The sequence below is a fragment of the Peromyscus maniculatus genome, chromosome 13, assembly GCF_049852395.1.
Source record: "Peromyscus maniculatus bairdii isolate BWxNUB_F1_BW_parent chromosome 13, HU_Pman_BW_mat_3.1, whole genome shotgun sequence".
In the NCBI taxonomy this organism is placed as follows: Eukaryota; Metazoa; Chordata; class Mammalia; order Rodentia; family Cricetidae; genus Peromyscus; species Peromyscus maniculatus.
In genome coordinates, this window is record NC_134864.1 from 47,777,133 (window position 1) to 47,796,703 (window position 19,571).

At 39.9% G+C, this 19,571-nt stretch overlaps 1 protein-coding gene across 12 annotated transcripts in view; it reads right to left on the reverse strand.

Annotated features, from left to right (window-relative positions):
- Nucleotides 1-19,571, reverse strand: part of Unc80 (unc-80 subunit of NALCN channel complex) — a 182,610-nt gene that overhangs the window by 5,051 nt on the left and 157,988 nt on the right. For 7 of the 12 annotated variants that reach the window (XM_076550199.1, XM_076550201.1, XM_006974970.4 and 4 more), the window contains 9 exons: nucleotides 19,321-19,444; nucleotides 18,348-18,554; nucleotides 16,681-16,865; nucleotides 15,756-15,921; nucleotides 14,115-14,294; nucleotides 11,567-11,705; nucleotides 9,100-9,156; nucleotides 1,798-1,879; nucleotides 627-738 (listed from right to left, as the gene is read on the reverse strand). In XM_076550199.1, the coding sequence (XP_076406314.1) occupies nucleotides 627-738; nucleotides 1,798-1,879; nucleotides 9,100-9,156; nucleotides 11,567-11,705; nucleotides 14,115-14,294; nucleotides 15,756-15,921; nucleotides 16,681-16,865; nucleotides 18,348-18,554; nucleotides 19,321-19,444 (1,252 nt within the window). The remainder of the gene's footprint in view (nucleotides 1-626; nucleotides 739-1,797; nucleotides 1,880-9,099; nucleotides 9,157-11,566; nucleotides 11,706-14,114; nucleotides 14,295-15,755; nucleotides 15,922-16,680; nucleotides 16,866-18,347; nucleotides 18,555-19,320; nucleotides 19,445-19,571) is intronic. The other 5 variants (XM_015993863.3, XM_076550203.1, XM_076550202.1 and 2 more) reach the window with 1 other exon arrangement.

A 19,571-nucleotide genomic window follows, 5' to 3' on the forward strand; every position in this document is an offset into this window, starting at 1 on the left:
GTGGGGAAAGGTTGGGGAGGATGAGAAGAGAAAAAAAAAAGGTAGTAAAGTTGTCTGGGAAACTTATCCTTATGGTGGTATTTTATTTGTACTGAAATGTGATTTTCATTGTATGTTAATAAATAAAGTTGCCTGGGGGTCAGAGCTATTAGAGCCATAGCAAGAGCATGGCGGTGGTGGCGTGCGCCTTTAATCCCAGCACTTGGTAGAAGAGCTAGGTAGATCTCTGTGTGTTCATTGGAGGCATACGCCTTTAAGACCTGGAGGGTGGTACTTACAGGCAGTGACGAGGCAGTCATGTGTTTGGGTTGACAACCAATGAGAAAGCAGAACAGAAAGACTATTTAAAGACAGACAAACAGGAAGTAGCTCTCTTTCAGAAAGCTAGGAGTACTGCAGGAGGTAAGATTTTAGCTCTGAGCTCTGACCTCTCGGCTTTCTCTTTTACATTGGTTCTGTGTTTCTTATTTTAATAAGACGGTTGGTTACATCTACATATCCTAAGACATCCCCCCCCCCCGAAGTGAGGTCAGTCACATCACGTCACTTTCTGCAGGCCTTCTAGGCCAAGCTGTCTGCCACACGACAGTGGTGCAGTTGGAGGGGACAGATGAGGCCTCCCTCACCAGACGGCTTTGTTTTAGGTTGAATGCTCCTGCGAGTGGTGGACAGCCGAGCCCCGTGACGGTTTCTGGGTTCCGTCTGAGTCTTCTGCCTTGACAGGAGAGGGCGTCTTAGCTGGAGGAAATAGACAAAAATAAAACTGGCAAGAAAGGCCAACTGTTTGCGAACAGATACTGTGTTCAGGTGACCCTGACTCGACTGTCTTACCTGTTCCTTCCTGTAGCCCTGGAGTGTCAATGAACTTCACATGCCACATTTGAGAAGTTCAGTAGGTAGAAAACCCCCCAAAATAATGCTGAATACCTGACTTTTGCTTATCTAAACTATAGTTGAACATCTCTCTACTCTCAGATTTACTAAGAAACCAAGACCATAGCAACACATCAGAGCTTCTCTCAGACTTTTATTTATAAAACAATATATGAGCCAGGACTGGGGGTTCATACCTGGAATCCTAATACTCAGGAGGCTGAGGCAGGGGGATTGCGTGCGACACCAGCCTGGACCATATAGTGAAACTCTGTCTGGAAATTGAGAAGTGAGAGGAGACAGGAGTGAGGGAGGGATGGGAGAAGGGAGCAGAGGGGGAAGAGAAGGGGCTAAGGAAGGGAGGAATCTCCCCTAAGGAAATCTGTACTCCACTACCACTCCCATCTGGCTTCCAACTCTATGTAACCCAGGCTGGCATTAAACTCATAAACCTCCTCCCTCAGCCTCCTATGTTCTGGAAATACAGGTTATGCATCACAACACTCAGCTGAAAATAGGGTCTTCTGTTTCAATATTAAATTAAATCGTTAACCTCAGAGTGAGAAAGGACCTTTCTCTGACTCTATAAAAGCAGGTATTTGGTTAACTGTGTAACAGCCAATGCAAGCACTGCCCCGTGAGTTTGGGTGGGAAAGAAGCTTGCCAACTAGAGAAAAAGAAGGTCTAGAGGCCAACCTTCCTTATCAAATGAACCAGCTTTGCACAATGAAAGACTTCTATTTGAAAGAGAAGCCTCATGTGCTCAGCGTGCCCAAGCGTTTACCATACGTTGAGGTTGCTGTGCGCTGCTTATTTCAGACAAGAAGGCCGAGTGTAATCTTAATAAACACAGGCAGGCATTAGCAAGCAAGCGGGTCTTCCATTTTACAGGCTGACGCCCTTCGCATCTCTGGGTCCACTTACCTGCCTCAGGCCCCTCTTCCTCCCCAGTGGCTGCTGCAGGAGGAGGTTCTGCTGGCCCGGTTCACTCTGTACACTTGCCACCCTGCCAAGCATCAACAGCATTAGTCTACCCTGGAGACGGCACGGAAGACCATTCTCTGGTGGATGTTAGCCAAAACCACTTATATGGAACAGTCACTTCAAAGATACCATTATCTTTGAAGGATGGTTGGGGAAGAGTCCCTGGGGTAGGGGTTTTCAAAGGCTTGGAAAGGAGGACAAGGCCTTGTAGCCCCAAGCTGTCAAAATTGAGATTCTGTTTTCAATCACTGATGGATAGCTATCATTCAGCAGGACGTTGGTTCGATCACACCCCTGGTTTGGAAGCCATCAAAAGGCTTGATATGTCATATTCTAATCTCAATTTTTTTTCCAAGGGGAATGGAAACGCTGGAGACAAATACACACAAACAACTCTGTCACATGGATGGGAACACCTGTTTTAAAACTTCCAATTTAAACGAAAATAAGATGGACAAATATTGAACACATCAGACACAGAATCCATTTGGGTGAAGGGACACATTCGACACATGTTTGCAGCCTGAAGTCTCTGTGACAGCTAAGCAAATAGTCACATGGGTAGAAAATTTAAAGATATTTGAAAACTGTTTTAGATTTAAAAGGCTGGCAAAGTAAACTGGCAGGAAACTCAATTAGCTGCACTCAAGTGAGCTGTGCAGTTGATAAAAGGAACAGTCTGCTCCTCCCAAATTACTGTGTATGTGTGTCTCATAAGCAAAAATGACTACTGACAGGGTCTGCTACTTTGGTGTTGGTGAAGCTGAACACACTGAAATGGGCCACGTTTCTTTTTCATTCTCCATGCATGTCTCATAGGAATCTCCAATGAAGAGAGAATGAAAAGAGAAATACACTGTGCCCCATATGATATTTTAATTCTGTGGTTGATGTCAATGCAATTAATTGACTTATGGTTCAATGATGTCTTTGCCTTTCCAAAAGGAGAGTCATCTACAGATAATTGTTAGGGTAAACCATCCCACAGAGGAACCCAGTCAGCAACTGTCCAAGAAAAAAAAATAGAGAATGATTATATCTACACAATCCTGTTTTGTTTTGTTTTTTAATGTGCTACATAAACACCTCACTGCACTTTTAGTAAAAGAAATTAGTGGCAAGATGGGCATTCAGATGCTTCTCATGTCCTAACAACAGGCTAATAATCACATTTGATACAGTCAAAGGTATCATTTATTTAAAGCCCAGCTCATATTTTTACTAGAAGGAAAAGCAAAACTCTGTAAGATCTGTCAAATTTTCTATGAAATAGGGCTATGATTACACCATCTGATGTATGCAACACAAAATTCTACAAAGACTACCAAAACAGAGGTGTTTAAAACTGCTTTTCTTCCCCCAAAATCAAGTTCAACAGATTGATGTGTATTATCTTTATACTATTTTGTAGTGTGTATGAAGGAACTCTATGCTAACGAAACAATGTAGCACATTTTGATAATCAGTCCAGACTATGTTGCTGGCATGTCTGAAATGACATCTCTTTATTATCCATTTTAACATGTGTCTGTTAAGTTGGAAAACATATATATGCACACAAGTAGGAACACATTTCTCCCAATACCAAGCAAAGCTACCATTGGAATGGATTCTTCATTGACATCTAGATGTTACCTCAGTTCCCTTGGCCATAAAGGGAGGTTGATACTTACCAACTACCTCCCATTAAGGTGGAGAAAAGAAGTTAGTTGATGTAAAATGGTTTGTATATGAAAAGTGACATGTATAGATAGCATGCTTTCTTGTTTTACATTTGTTGTTTGTAATGAGTTTATTGCTTCTAGGATACTAAAACGAAGTAGGTAATACATTTTGAAAACAACGGGACAGAGAAAATGAATACGAGGCAGTCCTCTTGTCTCATTTTTATTTAGTAATCTGAGATTGTGAGGAAAAAATGGTGCAAGAAAAGAAAAATATACATTACTTGGAGAGTTAAATGTCACAACATAACAGTAATTTAATGATGGTTACTCCAAGGGAAGATCATGAGCATCAACATTTCTCTATGGACAGAGAGGCTTACAGCTGAGAAATCTATCAGGTTTCTTTAGTAATTGGCTGTTCTATGTATATAATATAGGAATGTACACATCAAAAGTGAAATTATAGAACATGTTCCTGGAACACATCCCAGGCAATAAATTATACTTGCCCTAGAAATATGATATTGCAATTTCTATTTGCTGCATCAATGAATTGTCATGTGAAACAGCAAAAAAAGCTAACAATGAATGTAATGTAGGCAAAATTTTTTGTATCTTGGAGTTTATTTCAAATTGGAACTAAATATAAAAATTAGCTTCTGTTGTGTGATATTTTGTTTGTGTTCTGACAAATAAAGCTTGCCTGGAGATCAGAGGGTAGAGCTAGCCACTGGTTAACCATAGAAGCTGGGCAGTGGTGGCTCACACCTTTAATTCCAGCACTTGGGAGGTAGAGACAGCAAGTGAAAAGGCAAGACAAGATCTCGGCTTTTTTGGTTGGAGGATCTGGACAGGTAAGAAGTCACTGGTGGCTGTTCCTCTGCTTCACTGATCTTTCAGGTTATTACCCCAATATCTGACTCCTGGTTTTTATTGATAAAATTAAATAGATTTATACTTCAAGCTTCAATGTAGCTTCTGCTCCTTCATATAATGTAATATTTCAGTTATTTGTAGGAATTGGGAGAAAGCCAAGCTTTTTGTATTAAGAATCTATCTGTGTTATGTTCTGCCTTCTATTTTAAAATTCTGAAGCAGTCTTATCCAGAGTCTTCATCTACCTACCACAAATGTAATAATCAAAATTATTTTCCTCGTCAAGGAGCTAACATTTTACTGGGTAGTCTCAAATTTTAAAAGTGTACTTCAGTAGACAACTAAATCCTTTTGAATAACTGAAATATCTATTCATGTACAACAGTTATGAAAAATAATTGAGAAGTTGAAATGGTGTCAAAGTTTGTCAAACTAGTTGATCAAATACTAAAAATTTTATCTTATATAGAGTACTGGTTTCTTGGAAGCATTAACTTTAAGAATGACAGCTGATTTTTATTGTCTTAAATAAAGAGGGTGAAACAATAAGTACAAAAGCTAATAAAACTTTCTAAATTTAAACTAACATCTTGAAACACATTTATAAGTAAATAACCTTTGGTTGTAGAGGGCCATGGTCCCAGTATGTTACCCTTGCTGGCCTAGAATGTGCCAAGCACCAGCTGAAGCCTCCCTGCCCCCCCCTCGCCCCCTCCCCCCAAGTGCTACGGCTACATGACAGGTCTGCATTGGCATCCCTTTCCTTGTCTTGTGTTTCTGAGTTCCTGAAAATATCATTTCGGCAAATGACAGTAAAATGTAGAGAAGAAAATCCAACCAGGGCACAGCAGAGTTGGTGTGATTCAAACTGTCTTCAAAAACTAGTTCCTGTTTATAATGCAAGGAAGCAATTCATAAGCTAGGGGAATTTGGGCAATGTTAGGAAAATGATTCTGATAAGATTACCTCCTTTTCATTGTTACAGAATAATGGCCTGGACCAAAGTATATACATGTGCATATTTCCTAAGTATATGCCTGATAATATTTTCTTAAATGAGGGCTATGTAAACAAGGAGCCATTCAGTAATGCAAGGATAATGTGTGTCACTTAAATTATAAAAAATAAACTCTATTATTACAATATATCATATATAACATCAATAAAAAGTTAAGCAGACACTCTGGATGACAACACTACCTGGCTAGTGAATTGGTGTGTTAATTGCTTCTTTCTATACTTTTGGCTTCCGCTTTAATTTGGTTGTAGAACTCTAGAAGCGGGACATAATGCATATGGCACAGCCATTGATCCTGAGTGATTGCCTTATGGTGGGAACTCACGAAGTCAGCACTGAAGGAGTAACAGGCACACAGCAGGGAAGTGAACAGAAGACCAAAGCTTACTCCTCCCTTTCACAAAAAAAAATTATTATTTGAATGTACTTAGCTTTCCTGGCACCCAAGAAAATGTATTTTAAGTGCTACTGAATTTACAGACTAGATCTGACTAGATCAGATCGTAAGGAGTGACTGGATATTAGACAACGTGTGAGAACCAGCGTAGCAATGGCAAAGAGCACATTGTGTGTCTCAGTGTACCTCATCTTGGCCCTACCTTTTCTGCTGTGTTAAAGGCTGGTGGGACCTTCTTGTATTTTCAGAGTACCTGGCAAGTTTTCACGCTTAGAGGCTACATATCAGCACAAGATGGGCATAGGTTATTGTTATCTACAAAGGTTATTGTTATCTCTTCTAGAATACAGTTTTGTTCAAACTTGGACTGCATTCTTAATTTTCACTGTGATTAAACTTTTCCAAGAAGAAAATGCCATGATAATTTCTTTTTAAATTAAGAATTCACTGTTGACTCCTGCTTTTTAAAATAGCCTAACGTGTCTAAATAAAAATCTGGTTCTGAGCTATAAACATCCAGCCTTAAGGACTTAAATAGCTTCTCTAGAGCTCTATTATTCCAGAGGGAAAATATGCCCATGCTGTGTATATACGTGTGTTTAAGGAACCTCTACAATGCGTTTTTATGCCTTTCAGAGCAGTGCTCGTCAGAAAAGAAAAATCATCCATGGAGTTTTGATTTAGCTTATTAATTTCCAATGGTAGTTTTAGAAAATGGAACCAGACAGGATACAATGTTTCTGACAGGAATTTGGGGGCTGAGTCTAATACATTAAAAGAAATGTATTAGTGCAATTTAGTAAAAATCTTAGAAGTTTCCAATTGGTGTATAATTCTTTTCAGTTCCCACCAATTTTATCTGATTATCTTCCTCACTCAGCCCACTCAGTTCAACTTGCCTCTTCTGTCTAAAACAAGTGACCTGTCAGAAGCAAAGCCCTGTAAAAGTTAAGCAAAGGTGTGTGTGTGTGTGTGTGTGTGTGTGTGTGTGTGTGTGTGTGTGTGTGTGTGTGTGTATGTGTGTGTGTGTGTGTGGTTACTGGTCTCCTTCCAGTATGCTTCTTGGTAAGTTTGGGTCGGATTTTCTTCAGGATAACTTTGACTGTACTTCAGACCTGAAGTACAAAAGTGTCTATTAAATGCAATTCACATGGTTATTGCCCTTCTATTTTTGGATTTTTCAGAATGTGCATAAAGAATTCTTATGCCAAAAAATTACAAAGCCCGCAAACAAAACATATAAAAACGTGGCATTTCATAAACCTCCTTTTTAGTAAATGCTCAAACTTCCTCTCCTCCAAAGAGAACTTGCTGACCAATGGTATTCAAGAGATAAGGCTTGCAGCATACGGCAAAGGTGGATGTGCTAGGGATAGGTGGGAAGCTTCCACATTAATAGAATTATTTCAGAATCCAAAGCAAATTGTTCATCTTTCCATTTCCACAGCTGGTCCTGCTGACTAACACCAAGGTTCAAAGGGAAACAGCACCAGCAACAACAGATCAACAATAGCTGATTGAAGATGGTCATCGAAATGCTAACACAATGAATTCACCTGGACATGAGGTCTCTAACTCTGGCTCTCAACTCGTTTTAGTACCTAGCACAAATCTTGAGTCTCCTCCCTTTGCACTGGACCGGGCACAGAAGGAATTAGTTCAGATGACTCCAGTCGTTTGAACCCTGGGCTCGCCAAGTCTTTCAGAAGATTAATAAAAATAAACTCTACCCATATATCCGCATATAGAATCTGGACTTAACCCTCAGCGCAAACTCATTTACACTCAAGCCTTTTCTTAATCAGCCACTGATCCTACGTTCTGAAATAAAGGCTTTCCTACTCCGTATGCATTTTAAGCATTCAACAATTACATCTTTGAAAGTATTGATGCCCCGGGTGCTAGACTTTGTTGAAAGTTCTTCAGACACTGTGAACGGCTAAGGAAAACCTTCTCCAGGACAGTGTTTCTCAACCTTCCTCGCCCTACAGCTCCTGCTAATTAAGGTTGCTCTCTGAAGCACTTCCACATTTCCCAATATGAGACTAATCTGTCCAAGCGAGGGCTCGCAAACACAAATGAATGTCATGAGTTATGGATCCAGTAAAATAATAAAAAAAATAGACCTGATGATGGACTAAATTTCCCATTTTCAGTTGAAGAAGAAAATGTGAAATCCGAACAAGATGCGAAGAAAACAAAAGACAACCTTTCACAGGAACGGCCTCTCAACATTTCCTCATCTTTGTGTTAAAGCAATAAACACGGTGGGTATCGTACTCACTATAGAGTTCAGCCCTGGGAGGGTTTTCTCTTGAGATGGCACAAAGACACTCTAAAGATGAACAAGAAGCATTGCCCCTAATGAGGATTAGTTGAGAGGTGTAAATCGACAGCACAAGATTAGGAATGTTTGACGTGGTTTATCTGAGTGTTAAAGGTGCAGTACCCATTTCTGAAGGCTTAAACAAATAAATAGTCTAGGTATTCTACTGTCTCTGTTCTATGGCTTCTCTTATTGCTCACCAAGAAAAAGTTTGCATTGGATTTTTCCGAAGCAAGTTTTTGAGTCATCTTTGTGCTAGAACCAATGTTCTTGATAATGTGTTTGAACAAGCTACAATAATGGCATGCCACACAGCGTGCGTCCAAGAATAGCAATCGCACAAGTGGCAGTGACATTGACTGCTATTCTCTCAGCATCATTGTTTTCTTACCTTCTATGGTATTAGCTAAAAAGATACGACTTGACTGAGTACAGGGGCTCCCTGAGAGGGAGCTGTACTAAAAAGATCCCCCCCACACTCCAAAAAAAAAAAAAAGCAATTCTGAGTGAATATTAGTGTGGAAATGAATGTTTAGATGGGACAAATTTAACATTTTGTATAACAAACTTTGGGGGAGGTACTGGGTATTGGACCCAGGGTCTAGCATATGTTAAGCACATATCACTACCACTGAACTACAGCTCTAGCCCTTGGTATAGCAAACATTTTAGAGATTCATTAGACATGCCCCATAGGGAATTCTGTAGCTTTTTTTTTTAATTGCGTTTTTTTTTTTTAGACTATTTGTGATTGATCTCTGAAGCTGTCTGTAAAGAAGGAGGGTCTGCTACACCTTTGACTCCAGGCTCGTGTGTTCATGAACAACAAAGGGCGAGGGATGGAAATAGATACCAAGACGGGCAAGAGAAGACGGAGGAGACAAGAGTGACGGAGGTGACAGGGAACAGCTAGTTTCCCAGCACAGACACCAATAGACAGGTAGCTTTGACACTGTACCTAGAGAGGCTGCCCTCGGCGGCCAGGCCCTGGGAGTCATCGAGGACATTAGGTTCACTGCAGGAGGGGTAGGGAGATGAAGCATTTAGGGAAAGAAAATGCAGAAAGAAAAAATAAAAAGAGGAAAATAAAAGAAAAGGGAAAGGGAGAAAAAAAAAGCATGCAATTTTCTGTTTCCAAGAACTGAAAATAAATTGAACAGAACGAGGAAGGAAAAGGAGACAGTCAACCATTTCACCTTGTGCTGGGTTTGTCAAGACATAGGACTCAAGGCAATGGGGGAAGGAAAGACCGGATGGGTACGGCTCTCAGAGGAGTGGTCTGTTTATTGGTCAAGAGTTAAAATGAGCTCCAAATGGACACATGAGCTCTGAAATGCATTGCAGAGTAGATCTGTAGAAGATGAATCTATGATTTCTTTGGTAGCCATTTGGCTACGTGGCTATTATTTTTAACATATCGTATGGACACAGTATCTCAATGACCAGACCCCCACATTTTCTTGTACATCCTAACATTACCACACAGAAACCACTTACCATAAATGGCCACAACCAAAGTCTGGAAGCTGATGCCATTAAGAAAAGCAAAGAAAGAGCCCAACTTCCCCTGCTAATTTTGCAATGAAAATATCAGTAAGCAAATGGAAGGTGTCTTCAAAACATTACAAAGAACTCACATTTACCTCCCTGTTCTAAACTCTCTACTAACTGAATTGTAAGTGCAACGAAAGCCTGTCGGTTGGTGAGTGAATCACAGTTTATCCACTTACTGGAATATAGTTGAGCTGATATTTGTGAGCATAAGCTGTGCTATATTTTATTGACTTTCCCCTCAGGTCTAGCACTGAGCCAGGCAACCAAAAGGCATTCAATATTTACATATTAAATTATGTATAGTTAAGCATCGAAAAAACTGAAGGGACTATTACAAAAGATCTGAGTGTAAAACTAGTCTCCGTTCCCAGGAAGGGGATCATTTTTTGGCAATGGACAAAGAGAGTGTTTCCTTCTCCAATTTTCCAAAATATAATCCAAGAACAAAGTGATGCCTTATAATATCTTCTTTTTAACTTCTGGGATAGCCTTATAATATCTTCTTTTTAACTTCTGGGATATGTTTATATTAGATAAAATTTCTCCTTGCAAAAAAGTTGATCTATTATTTATAGACATGGAAAAAGAATTAGTAGTTTGACTTATTTTGGATAGATCAAAACCTCTCTAATTAAAATTTATATTATTCTAAATACAAACATGTGGACAACTAACAATTAAGAATAAATTAATAGTTATCAACATTAATTGCTTATGTTACTTTTTTGGGACACATTTGGCTCTTTGGTTACATATTTCATTCATACATTTTTTTTTGTGCAAAGGGAAACTATCAAATGTTAGTTTACATGAACTATTTATTGAGTGGTTTGGGTATAGTATATTCCTGTATATAAACCAGTTTAATTTGAACACAGTCATATATCTCTATTGATATTATGTTCTATGTGTGAATTGTACTAGAGTGAGTCTAAGGGTATTAAAAATAATAGCAGCTAGGTATATAGCTCAGTGACATAGCATACATAAGGCTGTATTGCAAAAATAGAAAATAACACACTAAAAATCAGGCAATACCAATTTTTGAAAGAATACAATTCTTGAAATGAAAATAGTAGTTGTTCAAAAACTAGATTAACTCTGTCAGATCATTTTTTGTATTATAATTTTATTTAAAAATATGTAGAATTCAAATATGAGTGTTTATTTAAATATAAATTTAAGTTTTAATTATGTAAATGATGTATTTTCATTTCCCCAAGTATAAAACGTTTACAAACTAAGAGCCCCCAAATGTATTTTTTAAATTACATTCTTATATGGCAGAGAACACCAAAGGCAACACTTTAAATGGTTTAGTCATTGAATCTTAGAGCTTTTGATATAGAAGTTACCCTTCAGATCATTTTAGCTTACTTCAGCACATAGCTGGAAAAACTGTGGACTGCATTTAAGTGTCCTGCTCATGGTCCACACAGTGTCAGAGGTACATTTTTCCCTTAGTGAAGCATTCCTACATGCAGAACATCAGCTACAGAAGGGCTAAACTTCTAGAGTATCACGTAAACTGGTCCACTCTTACCAAATACTCATTATCTTGCCTGATGATAAATCTGACATATAAGGATGGCTTTGACCAGAAGCAAAGGATTATATTTCTATTTATGGATATCTCAATATAAAAATAATACTTGGACCTGCAGGTGTGATCTCATTTCAAAGCCTGGCTTGGAAATCTACAACAATTACCCACAGGAACCTACTTGGAAGTGCTTTCTTGAACAATTTCTCTAGAAACATGACCCATGCTTGCTTCTCCTTCCATTTTTATAGGATAACGTTAATGTATTTTCAGAATTTCTTTTGCCCCCACCCCAAGTGCAGAGTATAAGACCGTCATAGCCCTTTACCTTTGGCTGGGTAACATGCCCACCTCAGCCTGAGGTGCAGACATGCTGGAGACGTGGCTGGAGAATCTCCTCCTTCCGAGGTTACCCAGGAGACAAGCTTCCTGTTCACTTACCACACTGGGCATGCTTACAGAGTCATCTAAAAGTGCGAAGGAACCATTGTTACAAAACCATGATGCCTCTCAGAAAACTGCAGTCAAAGCTGTACTTGAGTTCCATGCCTGACATAGGTACAACCTCAGAGCTGTCTCTAATGTGGAACAATCATAGCCATCTTCATATATATGATAAACTAACACCACAAGTGAACCAATGATAATTCTTCAAGTCTACACATTTCCTATCTGTCCCCCACACTACAGCAGCCTTCACAAAACACATGCAAACTTCTTACTTACAAAGTAAATAAGAGTAAATCAATGTGTACCCACAAATTAAAGATTTCAGAAAAGCTAGACTGTGCACACATATTTAAAGACTATTGCAGGAATAGTTCAATTAGGAGTTTGTTTTTTAATAAGTCAATTACATTTCCTTGACATTATAAAGCTACTCAGTTCACTTAATGATTTATAGCTTGCTGTGGGAAGCAATATTTCAAGAAAAAATATTTGAAAACTGTAACATCCTGAAATAAGTGCTTATTTTAATCTAAATTTTAAGTTTTAAAGAGGCCTCCCTTCCCTGCAGAGGCAGAAATTAATGCACCCCAATCCATATGAAAGTTAACTTAGAACAGTATTTGAGTTAAGTTGACCTTATGCTAAGTGATCTAATACTGTCTGTTACTAAACCACATAAACTTCAATAAACAAATTGTGTTTTAGCAAATGTATGCTACCATGAAAGGTCATCTGATACTATTTAGAATATTCTAAGTGATATATCTAATATAAATTTTCAAATAAAATCATAAACATGAAAACTGCTATAAGTTTTAATTTGTTATAAGTGATTTGAACTGAGTCTTGACATATTGCCTTTGTAGTATGTTTACAAAGAAGTTAAAAATATGGAAAACATGATGGAACACATTGAGCTATTTCTACAAAAGCCTTTCCTAGATTCTCTTTGATTGTCCTTTGAACTCACGTGTCTTAACATCTCTATAGGATTTGTTTGCTCATTAGTCATGTGTTTTCTTCTATCAAGCCTTTTAAGTGCTGTCTGTAAATGCCATCTTCTCTACAAGATTACTTCTAACACCATGGAGGACAGACAGAGAATATGTCTTTCTCATTTCTTTTTTGTTCTACACCTGATAAGTCTTAATGTGAGCTTCTAGGATTGGAAGAACAGTTTCAATTAAAACAGTTCATCATCTTGCTTTCATATCCTTTTCCATATAAACTAATGTTCACCCACATCACAGCCACAATGCACCCCTTATTGGTGGCCTCAATTTCTTTGAGATCACTGTGATATCTGAGAAAGATATTAGCATAAGACTACATGCCTTCTGAATCCCCCTCCCACTATATGAGTGTTGGAGTCTGCTGATGACATCTGTTTAAGTCTTCTCTACTTTTCTTCCATAACTCCTTTCTACTGTTCTGGCCAAGCACTTATTCAAGAAGTTACCCTGAGAATAGACTTAGTTCCAGGAATCACAGGGGGCATCATTTCCTATCATAAAAAAAATGTTAATAGATACTATTTCATACATTAAAGAAAAGTAGAATTCACTTGATGTTTTGAACTAGTATCAAATCTTGCTGTTTATTTTAAACTGATCAATTTTGGTATTAGAATATAGTCAGTAGTAGAGTAATTGACGGTGCCTTGTAGACATGAAACCCCGAGTTCAGTCCCCAAGACCACTAATCCCTAGCACTACCCAATTAAATAAGAAGCACACTTTTGATTTAAAGTGTCAGAGACCCAGTGTGCTGGTGCATGATTGTGCCTGTAATGCCAGCTGTCATTGATGGAGACAGAAGGAACAGAAGCTGCAGGGTCATCCTCAGCAATGTAGGGGATGCAAGGCCAACCTGAAATAGATGCGACTCTGTCCCAAATAAATAAGTAAAGAAAAATTTAAAAGCAAACTCCTCATCCTTATCTCTTACCCTGTGCTTTCTTGGTCGATATTTCATAAAAGTTGAGCTGCAACTGTAGAGGTATGTCCATGAGCAGTGGCCAGGTGTCTAGTTATAAGTTGTTTATAATATGATTGCTACCTTACATGACTAACCCCAAACTAAATCTGGAAATATTGGTGAAAAGTATTTTAACAAAGCACATATTTCTTTTTCCATCGTATATGCCTAACTGCAGGGAGATAGTAAAATGTTTTCATTTATTTTAGTTAATTAAAATTCTAAGCTTCATTTCCATTTCTTCTACTTTATTTAGTTCAGGAAGGGGCCTTTTGTGGGTTTCACTTGGAATAGAGAGGTTCTTATATTTCCTTCTCATCTTTAAAGGTACAACTTTTCCGTAATCATTATGTAAGAGCATCTCAAAAACACAAGTGGAAAATAATCAGTGCAATTTAAGAAGCCCCTTACATGGCAGAGACATTTAATGAAAATTTATTCTTACGTACTTTCCTCGTCCTCCTCGTCAGTCCGACTCAGGGTGTCTTGAGAAGCTTGTTGGGATGGTTCACTGTCCTGCTCCCAGACAGTGCCTGTGCCCGTGTTGGAGCGGGACATGGTGGCCAGGCTCAGGCGGTAGGCAGAGGTCGATGTGCCCACGGTGCTGATGGATGTCTTTCCTTGGTAGGCTGGGAGTTGAGAGACCAAAGGAAATGGGTGGTAAGGTCATGAAAAACAGAAATGTTTGCTTCAAAGTGCTCCTGACTTTTTTTTTTTAAGTGTAACTAGTGTGTCCCAGACTAAGGAGTTTCAAGATACAGTCATATAAGAATTTGAAGGGGAGGGTATCAGTATTGGCCACTGGTGTACTCTAAGTGAATAGCTTCCTTACAAAGGCCTGAGATCCCTACCAAGGGAAAGGCTTTTGCAGTTTTTTTTTTCTCTTAGTGTATTTATTTTTTTGTTTGCTTAGGCTAATAGAATACCAACTAACTTGAATTGCTGCTTCCGAAGCCTTGGTTTTATTACCACTGCATGTGCATTGCCCACATAAGGATACTGGAATAATAAGAAAATCGGTATCTTTTATATGAACCTAAACTCAAAATCAGGATACAATGCCAAAGTGTTCCCATTCTCCTTTTCTGGAGACTGAAGCATTAGAACCTTCTCAGCTCTGTGGCAGATGATTCTATCAGATTCAGCAGAAACTCTGAATGGCCATGTGTAAATATCACCAAGGTTGCACTTTTAACATTTGTGTTCTGAACATCTTGCAAACAACAGTAAACACTATAGAAAGCAAAAAAAAAGCCCAGTCTTTTACACGTGGGTGATGAGTGCCCTCTAATGATAGACAGGGATTTAATTTTCTCATTCAGGAGTCTGCTGTGGTAGAACTGCCCAGGAAGCAGTGAGGACTCAAGGAAAAATCTTTCAAATAGTTAAAAGTACCTTCTACTTGTCAACTCTACTTAGCTCCTCCCCATTCCAATTTGTACAACTTTAAGGTTTAGAATCCACAACATAAACCTAGTGCAAAATCACCTCACTGGCTGGCAGTGGTGGCGCACACCTTTAATCCCAGCACTCCAGAGGCAGAGCCAGGCGGATCTCTGTGAGTTCGAGGACAGCCTGGTCTACAGAGCGAGGTCCAGGACAGGCTCCAAAATTACACAGAGAAACCCTGTCTTAAAAAAAAAAAAATCACCTCACTGGTTTCACTATGTCTGTATATAAACTATTTAATTGAGTGTCAATTTCCTCCTTTTAAAATTGGACTTTGAATGATACATTTTACAGATACTTGTGTAGATTAAAGGAAATAACACCTGTGAAGTTATAACAGAAGCTCAATAAAGCGAATCCTTCTATCAAAAAGGGGGATGAAAGAATGTAAACACCCTTTCCCCTTATTAAATATTTAAGTGCTTAAATACTAAAAAGAGTACTTAAAAATATTCAGAAGAATGTAACCAAATTCCCATGTCAGCCCTTGGCTTTTGTTTTATTGTCAGACGTAATTTCTTGGTCAAATCTATCAGTGTATCAAGATAGCTAGTTCAGACTTGGTCCGCCAAAAGAGCAGTGAGCTGGGCAGGGATTGTGAATCCCAACTGTCAGACTCAAGAGACACCCTTCACGCTTACCTGATCCACTGTGGACCGCCTCTTTCAGAATTTTCAGTTCACTGTTGAACTCGGCAATGAGCGAGCTCTTGCATAAAGGGCGGGGGATGAAGCGCCGCTCTAGCTGGTCAGCAATATGTTGTCGGGCATTAAGTTCTTCATGGTTCTCTGCTGGTTGGGCCAGGAGCTAAAAGGAAGGAAGGCATTGCATCCTCAGGACTCCAGTTTCCCCATCTGTAACCTAGGCTAACTGTGATACTGACCCACTTCATAGACAGAGGAAGAAAAAGAAGGTGATGGGCAGGAAACAGTGGTACCAGCATGGTGCCACTGAGTAGTGTCTCTGCCCCAAGAAATTGGGGCATGAGAAGAACTAAAGAATAGATAAATACTGGGAATCATGGAGGGAAAAAGGAGCATTAACTATCCTATTTTTTTCTTTTTCTTTTTTCTAGTTTTGGTTTTTCCAGACAGGGTTTCTCTGTGCAGCTTTGCGCCTTTCCTGGAACTCACAGAGATCCGCCTGCCTCTGCCTCCGGTGTGCTGGAATTAAAGGCGTGCGCCACCTCCGCCTGGTTTTGGGTTTTTTTTTTTTTTTTAAATAGTAGATTTCAGATGATGTTACTGACCTGGGAGGACATTCTCCAGAACATTTCACAGGGCCAGTTTTTCTCCTTTCTTTAAGAAGGCAGGGTGATGAATGGGAAGAGAATAAGTTTGGCATACTTATTACTAATATCTCACCTATTATTATGTAATAGGTGAGAAGGTGCTTTGAATTTGAAATAGTGTCTGGATGCTTGCTTGGGGCTCCTTCCTCATCCGACACGGTGTTAAGCGTCTCTGCTAACTGGCCGCAGCGTGTATGTGTCCTGTACACCGCCATGTGCACTCCCCCACCCCCACCTCTCGGCACTCCTGCCTTAGAAGAAAACAGCAAGTTCACCTTGCACTGGATGAAAGGGCGCAAGAGTACGAAGATGGGTATCCGGGTGCGCACGATGAAGTCGAGGAAGTCCCACAGGGCTAGGCCGCCCACCTTCCGCAGAGCCATTTCCTTCACCTGCAGGCTCAGCCAGTACCACTGGCTTCCCAGCTGCCTCTCGAAGCAGACGAGAATAACCTTTAGGGCTTCATAGCGGGAAAAGAGAAAAGGATCCTGAGGGCTGGTGCTTCAGAGGAATCCTGCCCATAGCCACTGCCTGTGTACACGGGACAATTTCTAATTGATTCAACTTCGCGGTTCTAGAAACTTAACATGCACCCTTGAGCCAGTATTCCAGACACACAGGTAAAGGTATTTTGGTGGGTTAGGACACAATTTTATTAAGTGCATTGAAAATTCCCATTCTGGAAAAACAAACAAACAATAGGGTAAGGTAGGTAGTCCGTTGAACTAAAGAGGCAATTATGTGTATTACTAATGTTTTAGCTAATGTTTAAAGCCTTTGGCTTTACGGAATCACCAACATATTACCTACATTCCCAGCTAAAATACACAAAAAAAGAAGTACAATAGTCTGACCAAGGAAGAAAAACAGGTAACACCTTCATTAAAAAGGCAGAAAGTGGAATGGAATGAAAACATTTCTTCGAAGTTTTTATTCCTAGTTTTACATAAAGAGTTCCCATTCCCCACCATCTTCCGTATTCCCTGACTTCACAGATGCTTCTCTGCCAGCCTGAAGTTCATTTAAGCCTGATCACTTATGCCTTGGGCAACTGAGCACCCATCAGGTCAGGTCCTGTGTACACACATTTTTTTTTCTTTTTGTTTTCAGGTCATAGTAAATGATATCTTTTACATACACACCCCTTCAGAATGCTTCTTAAGCACCCCATTTTCCCATATTCCAAACTCCAAGGACCTGTTTGATTCCATGAGTTTGTGCTCGTCTTGCACTCTCCCACCAACACTCACTTTGGTGGATGAAAAAATGTCACGTGAGATGTCCTCTTATTGGGTTCCCATTGTCATGCTCCTTATTCTTGGTGTCAGTCCACGAGTGGTCTTTTCCCCCGGTCTACTTCTTTCAAGGACAATGACTGGCCCTCTATTACGCCATAGGAAGGCAACCCTTAAAGGCAGGGTTGAGGTAATGGGGAAGCAGGAGAGTAAGTGGGCAGATGAATTGGAAGTTTGTAGGAAGAGGAGACTGTCCTCACATGATTAAAGATCAAGATGGAAATGTAAAGACACTGTTAGGCAAGAATAAGACAGCTGGCTGAGGAAATAATGTCCTACAAGGCCACCATGTCCAATTGCTCAGGATATTGACTGTCAACTCCAAGGGCTTTATTTACATAGATGACAGACCAATGGGATTCATAGCTTATACTACCTCACAGTAGCTATCAAATCTGAGTGATTGTGCTGTCAATCAGAAAGAGGCAATCCTTCCTACAGACCCCTTCTTTATATACTCTAGGCATCCTATGCAAACCACCAAGTCAATTCAGATACTGCATAGATGAAACTACTCTTTGTCTTATATTTACTGAAGCAAACCAGCCCTGCAAGAGTGTTTCTTTAAATACCTTCTGAGCCAAGATAGATCATGGTAAGTGCATCCATGACGAGCGGAAAAGAGGAGGCAGGGAAAAGAGTCTCACCCAAGTACGCTGCCTGGCTGGTGGACTCCGCCAGCCCTTCCTTGCGCAAGTCTTTGCCTGCATCCCCAGGGGTGGAGCAGTGGGCGGGAGAGCTCTCGAGCATGAAGTTCTTGCTCCTAGAGGTGCTGATGATCCGAGGGGGCAGGAGCACATTAATGACAGTCTGCAGCAGTAGCTGTACCTCGGGCTGCTCCAGCCAGGGGCTATCTGAAGCGCATTTCGGGAAAGGAAGGGGAAAGCGTAACAATCACAAGGCAGACCTTCCATGGTACACACCGAGCAATGCAACTTCTTCCAGTTCCAAGCCAGAACACACAGAAATGTGGGCATTTCCCACCAAGTACGGTTTCTTCCATGGACAACACAGTGTTATCGGCACCCTTGGGTCGCCAGTAGCTGGCATCCAAGGGCTTGTGTTCTCAGCCAGATCTCCTGCTTACCAGTTCATTCTCTTTTCTTTTGGTAAATACTTAGGATGTACTGACCTTACATTTGAGATACGCTTTTCCTAAAAGAAAGACCCCCCTTAAGATTATGTTGGATTAAAAAAGAAGAATTAAAAGGTTTCTTAGAAAAAAGAAGGAGGAAGAGGAAGAGTAATGAAAATGTATTGACAGTTAGCAGCTGCAGAATTTCTGCTAACCACGGTTATAGTTCAGTCACCTATCAATTCTCAGTGCATTGAACTTGAACTCATTAACATTTTCTTAACTTAACTGAAACAATTTACTCTGCCCTCTGCTGTATTGAAGTAATTTAAAAGAGGATATTTCTTCTAAGAAGTAGAGCAGAGAAACTCTCATTCTAGGTCAGTTAAACCAAATAAAACTCCTGTTTCCCAAACCCCTGCTTAAACCCTTTAGATCTATTTCAACTGGTGAGTTTCACGGGGAGAGGAAGAATAGAAACACCACCCTGGTAGTTAAAAAACACAACAACAATGATACGTTTCCTTTAGTTAAATTAATCAGACCTTTGCTTCCAGATCCTACTGTGAGCACAAATGGGATGAGCAGATTTAAAAGCATCCCCTCCCTTCGCTCTTGATTGGTGAATGGGGAGATCACATGGCTTAAAGGGAAATCTTCTTTTAAAGCCTGTGCAGCGATAATAGAGAGAAAAAAAAAAGATTAATTGACCACTGCGCCCATTGTGTGCATTTGTTTCTACAGAGTGTGTCGGCGAAGGTGCCTCCCCGCTGGCTGCACCTGTAAACTATGAGTT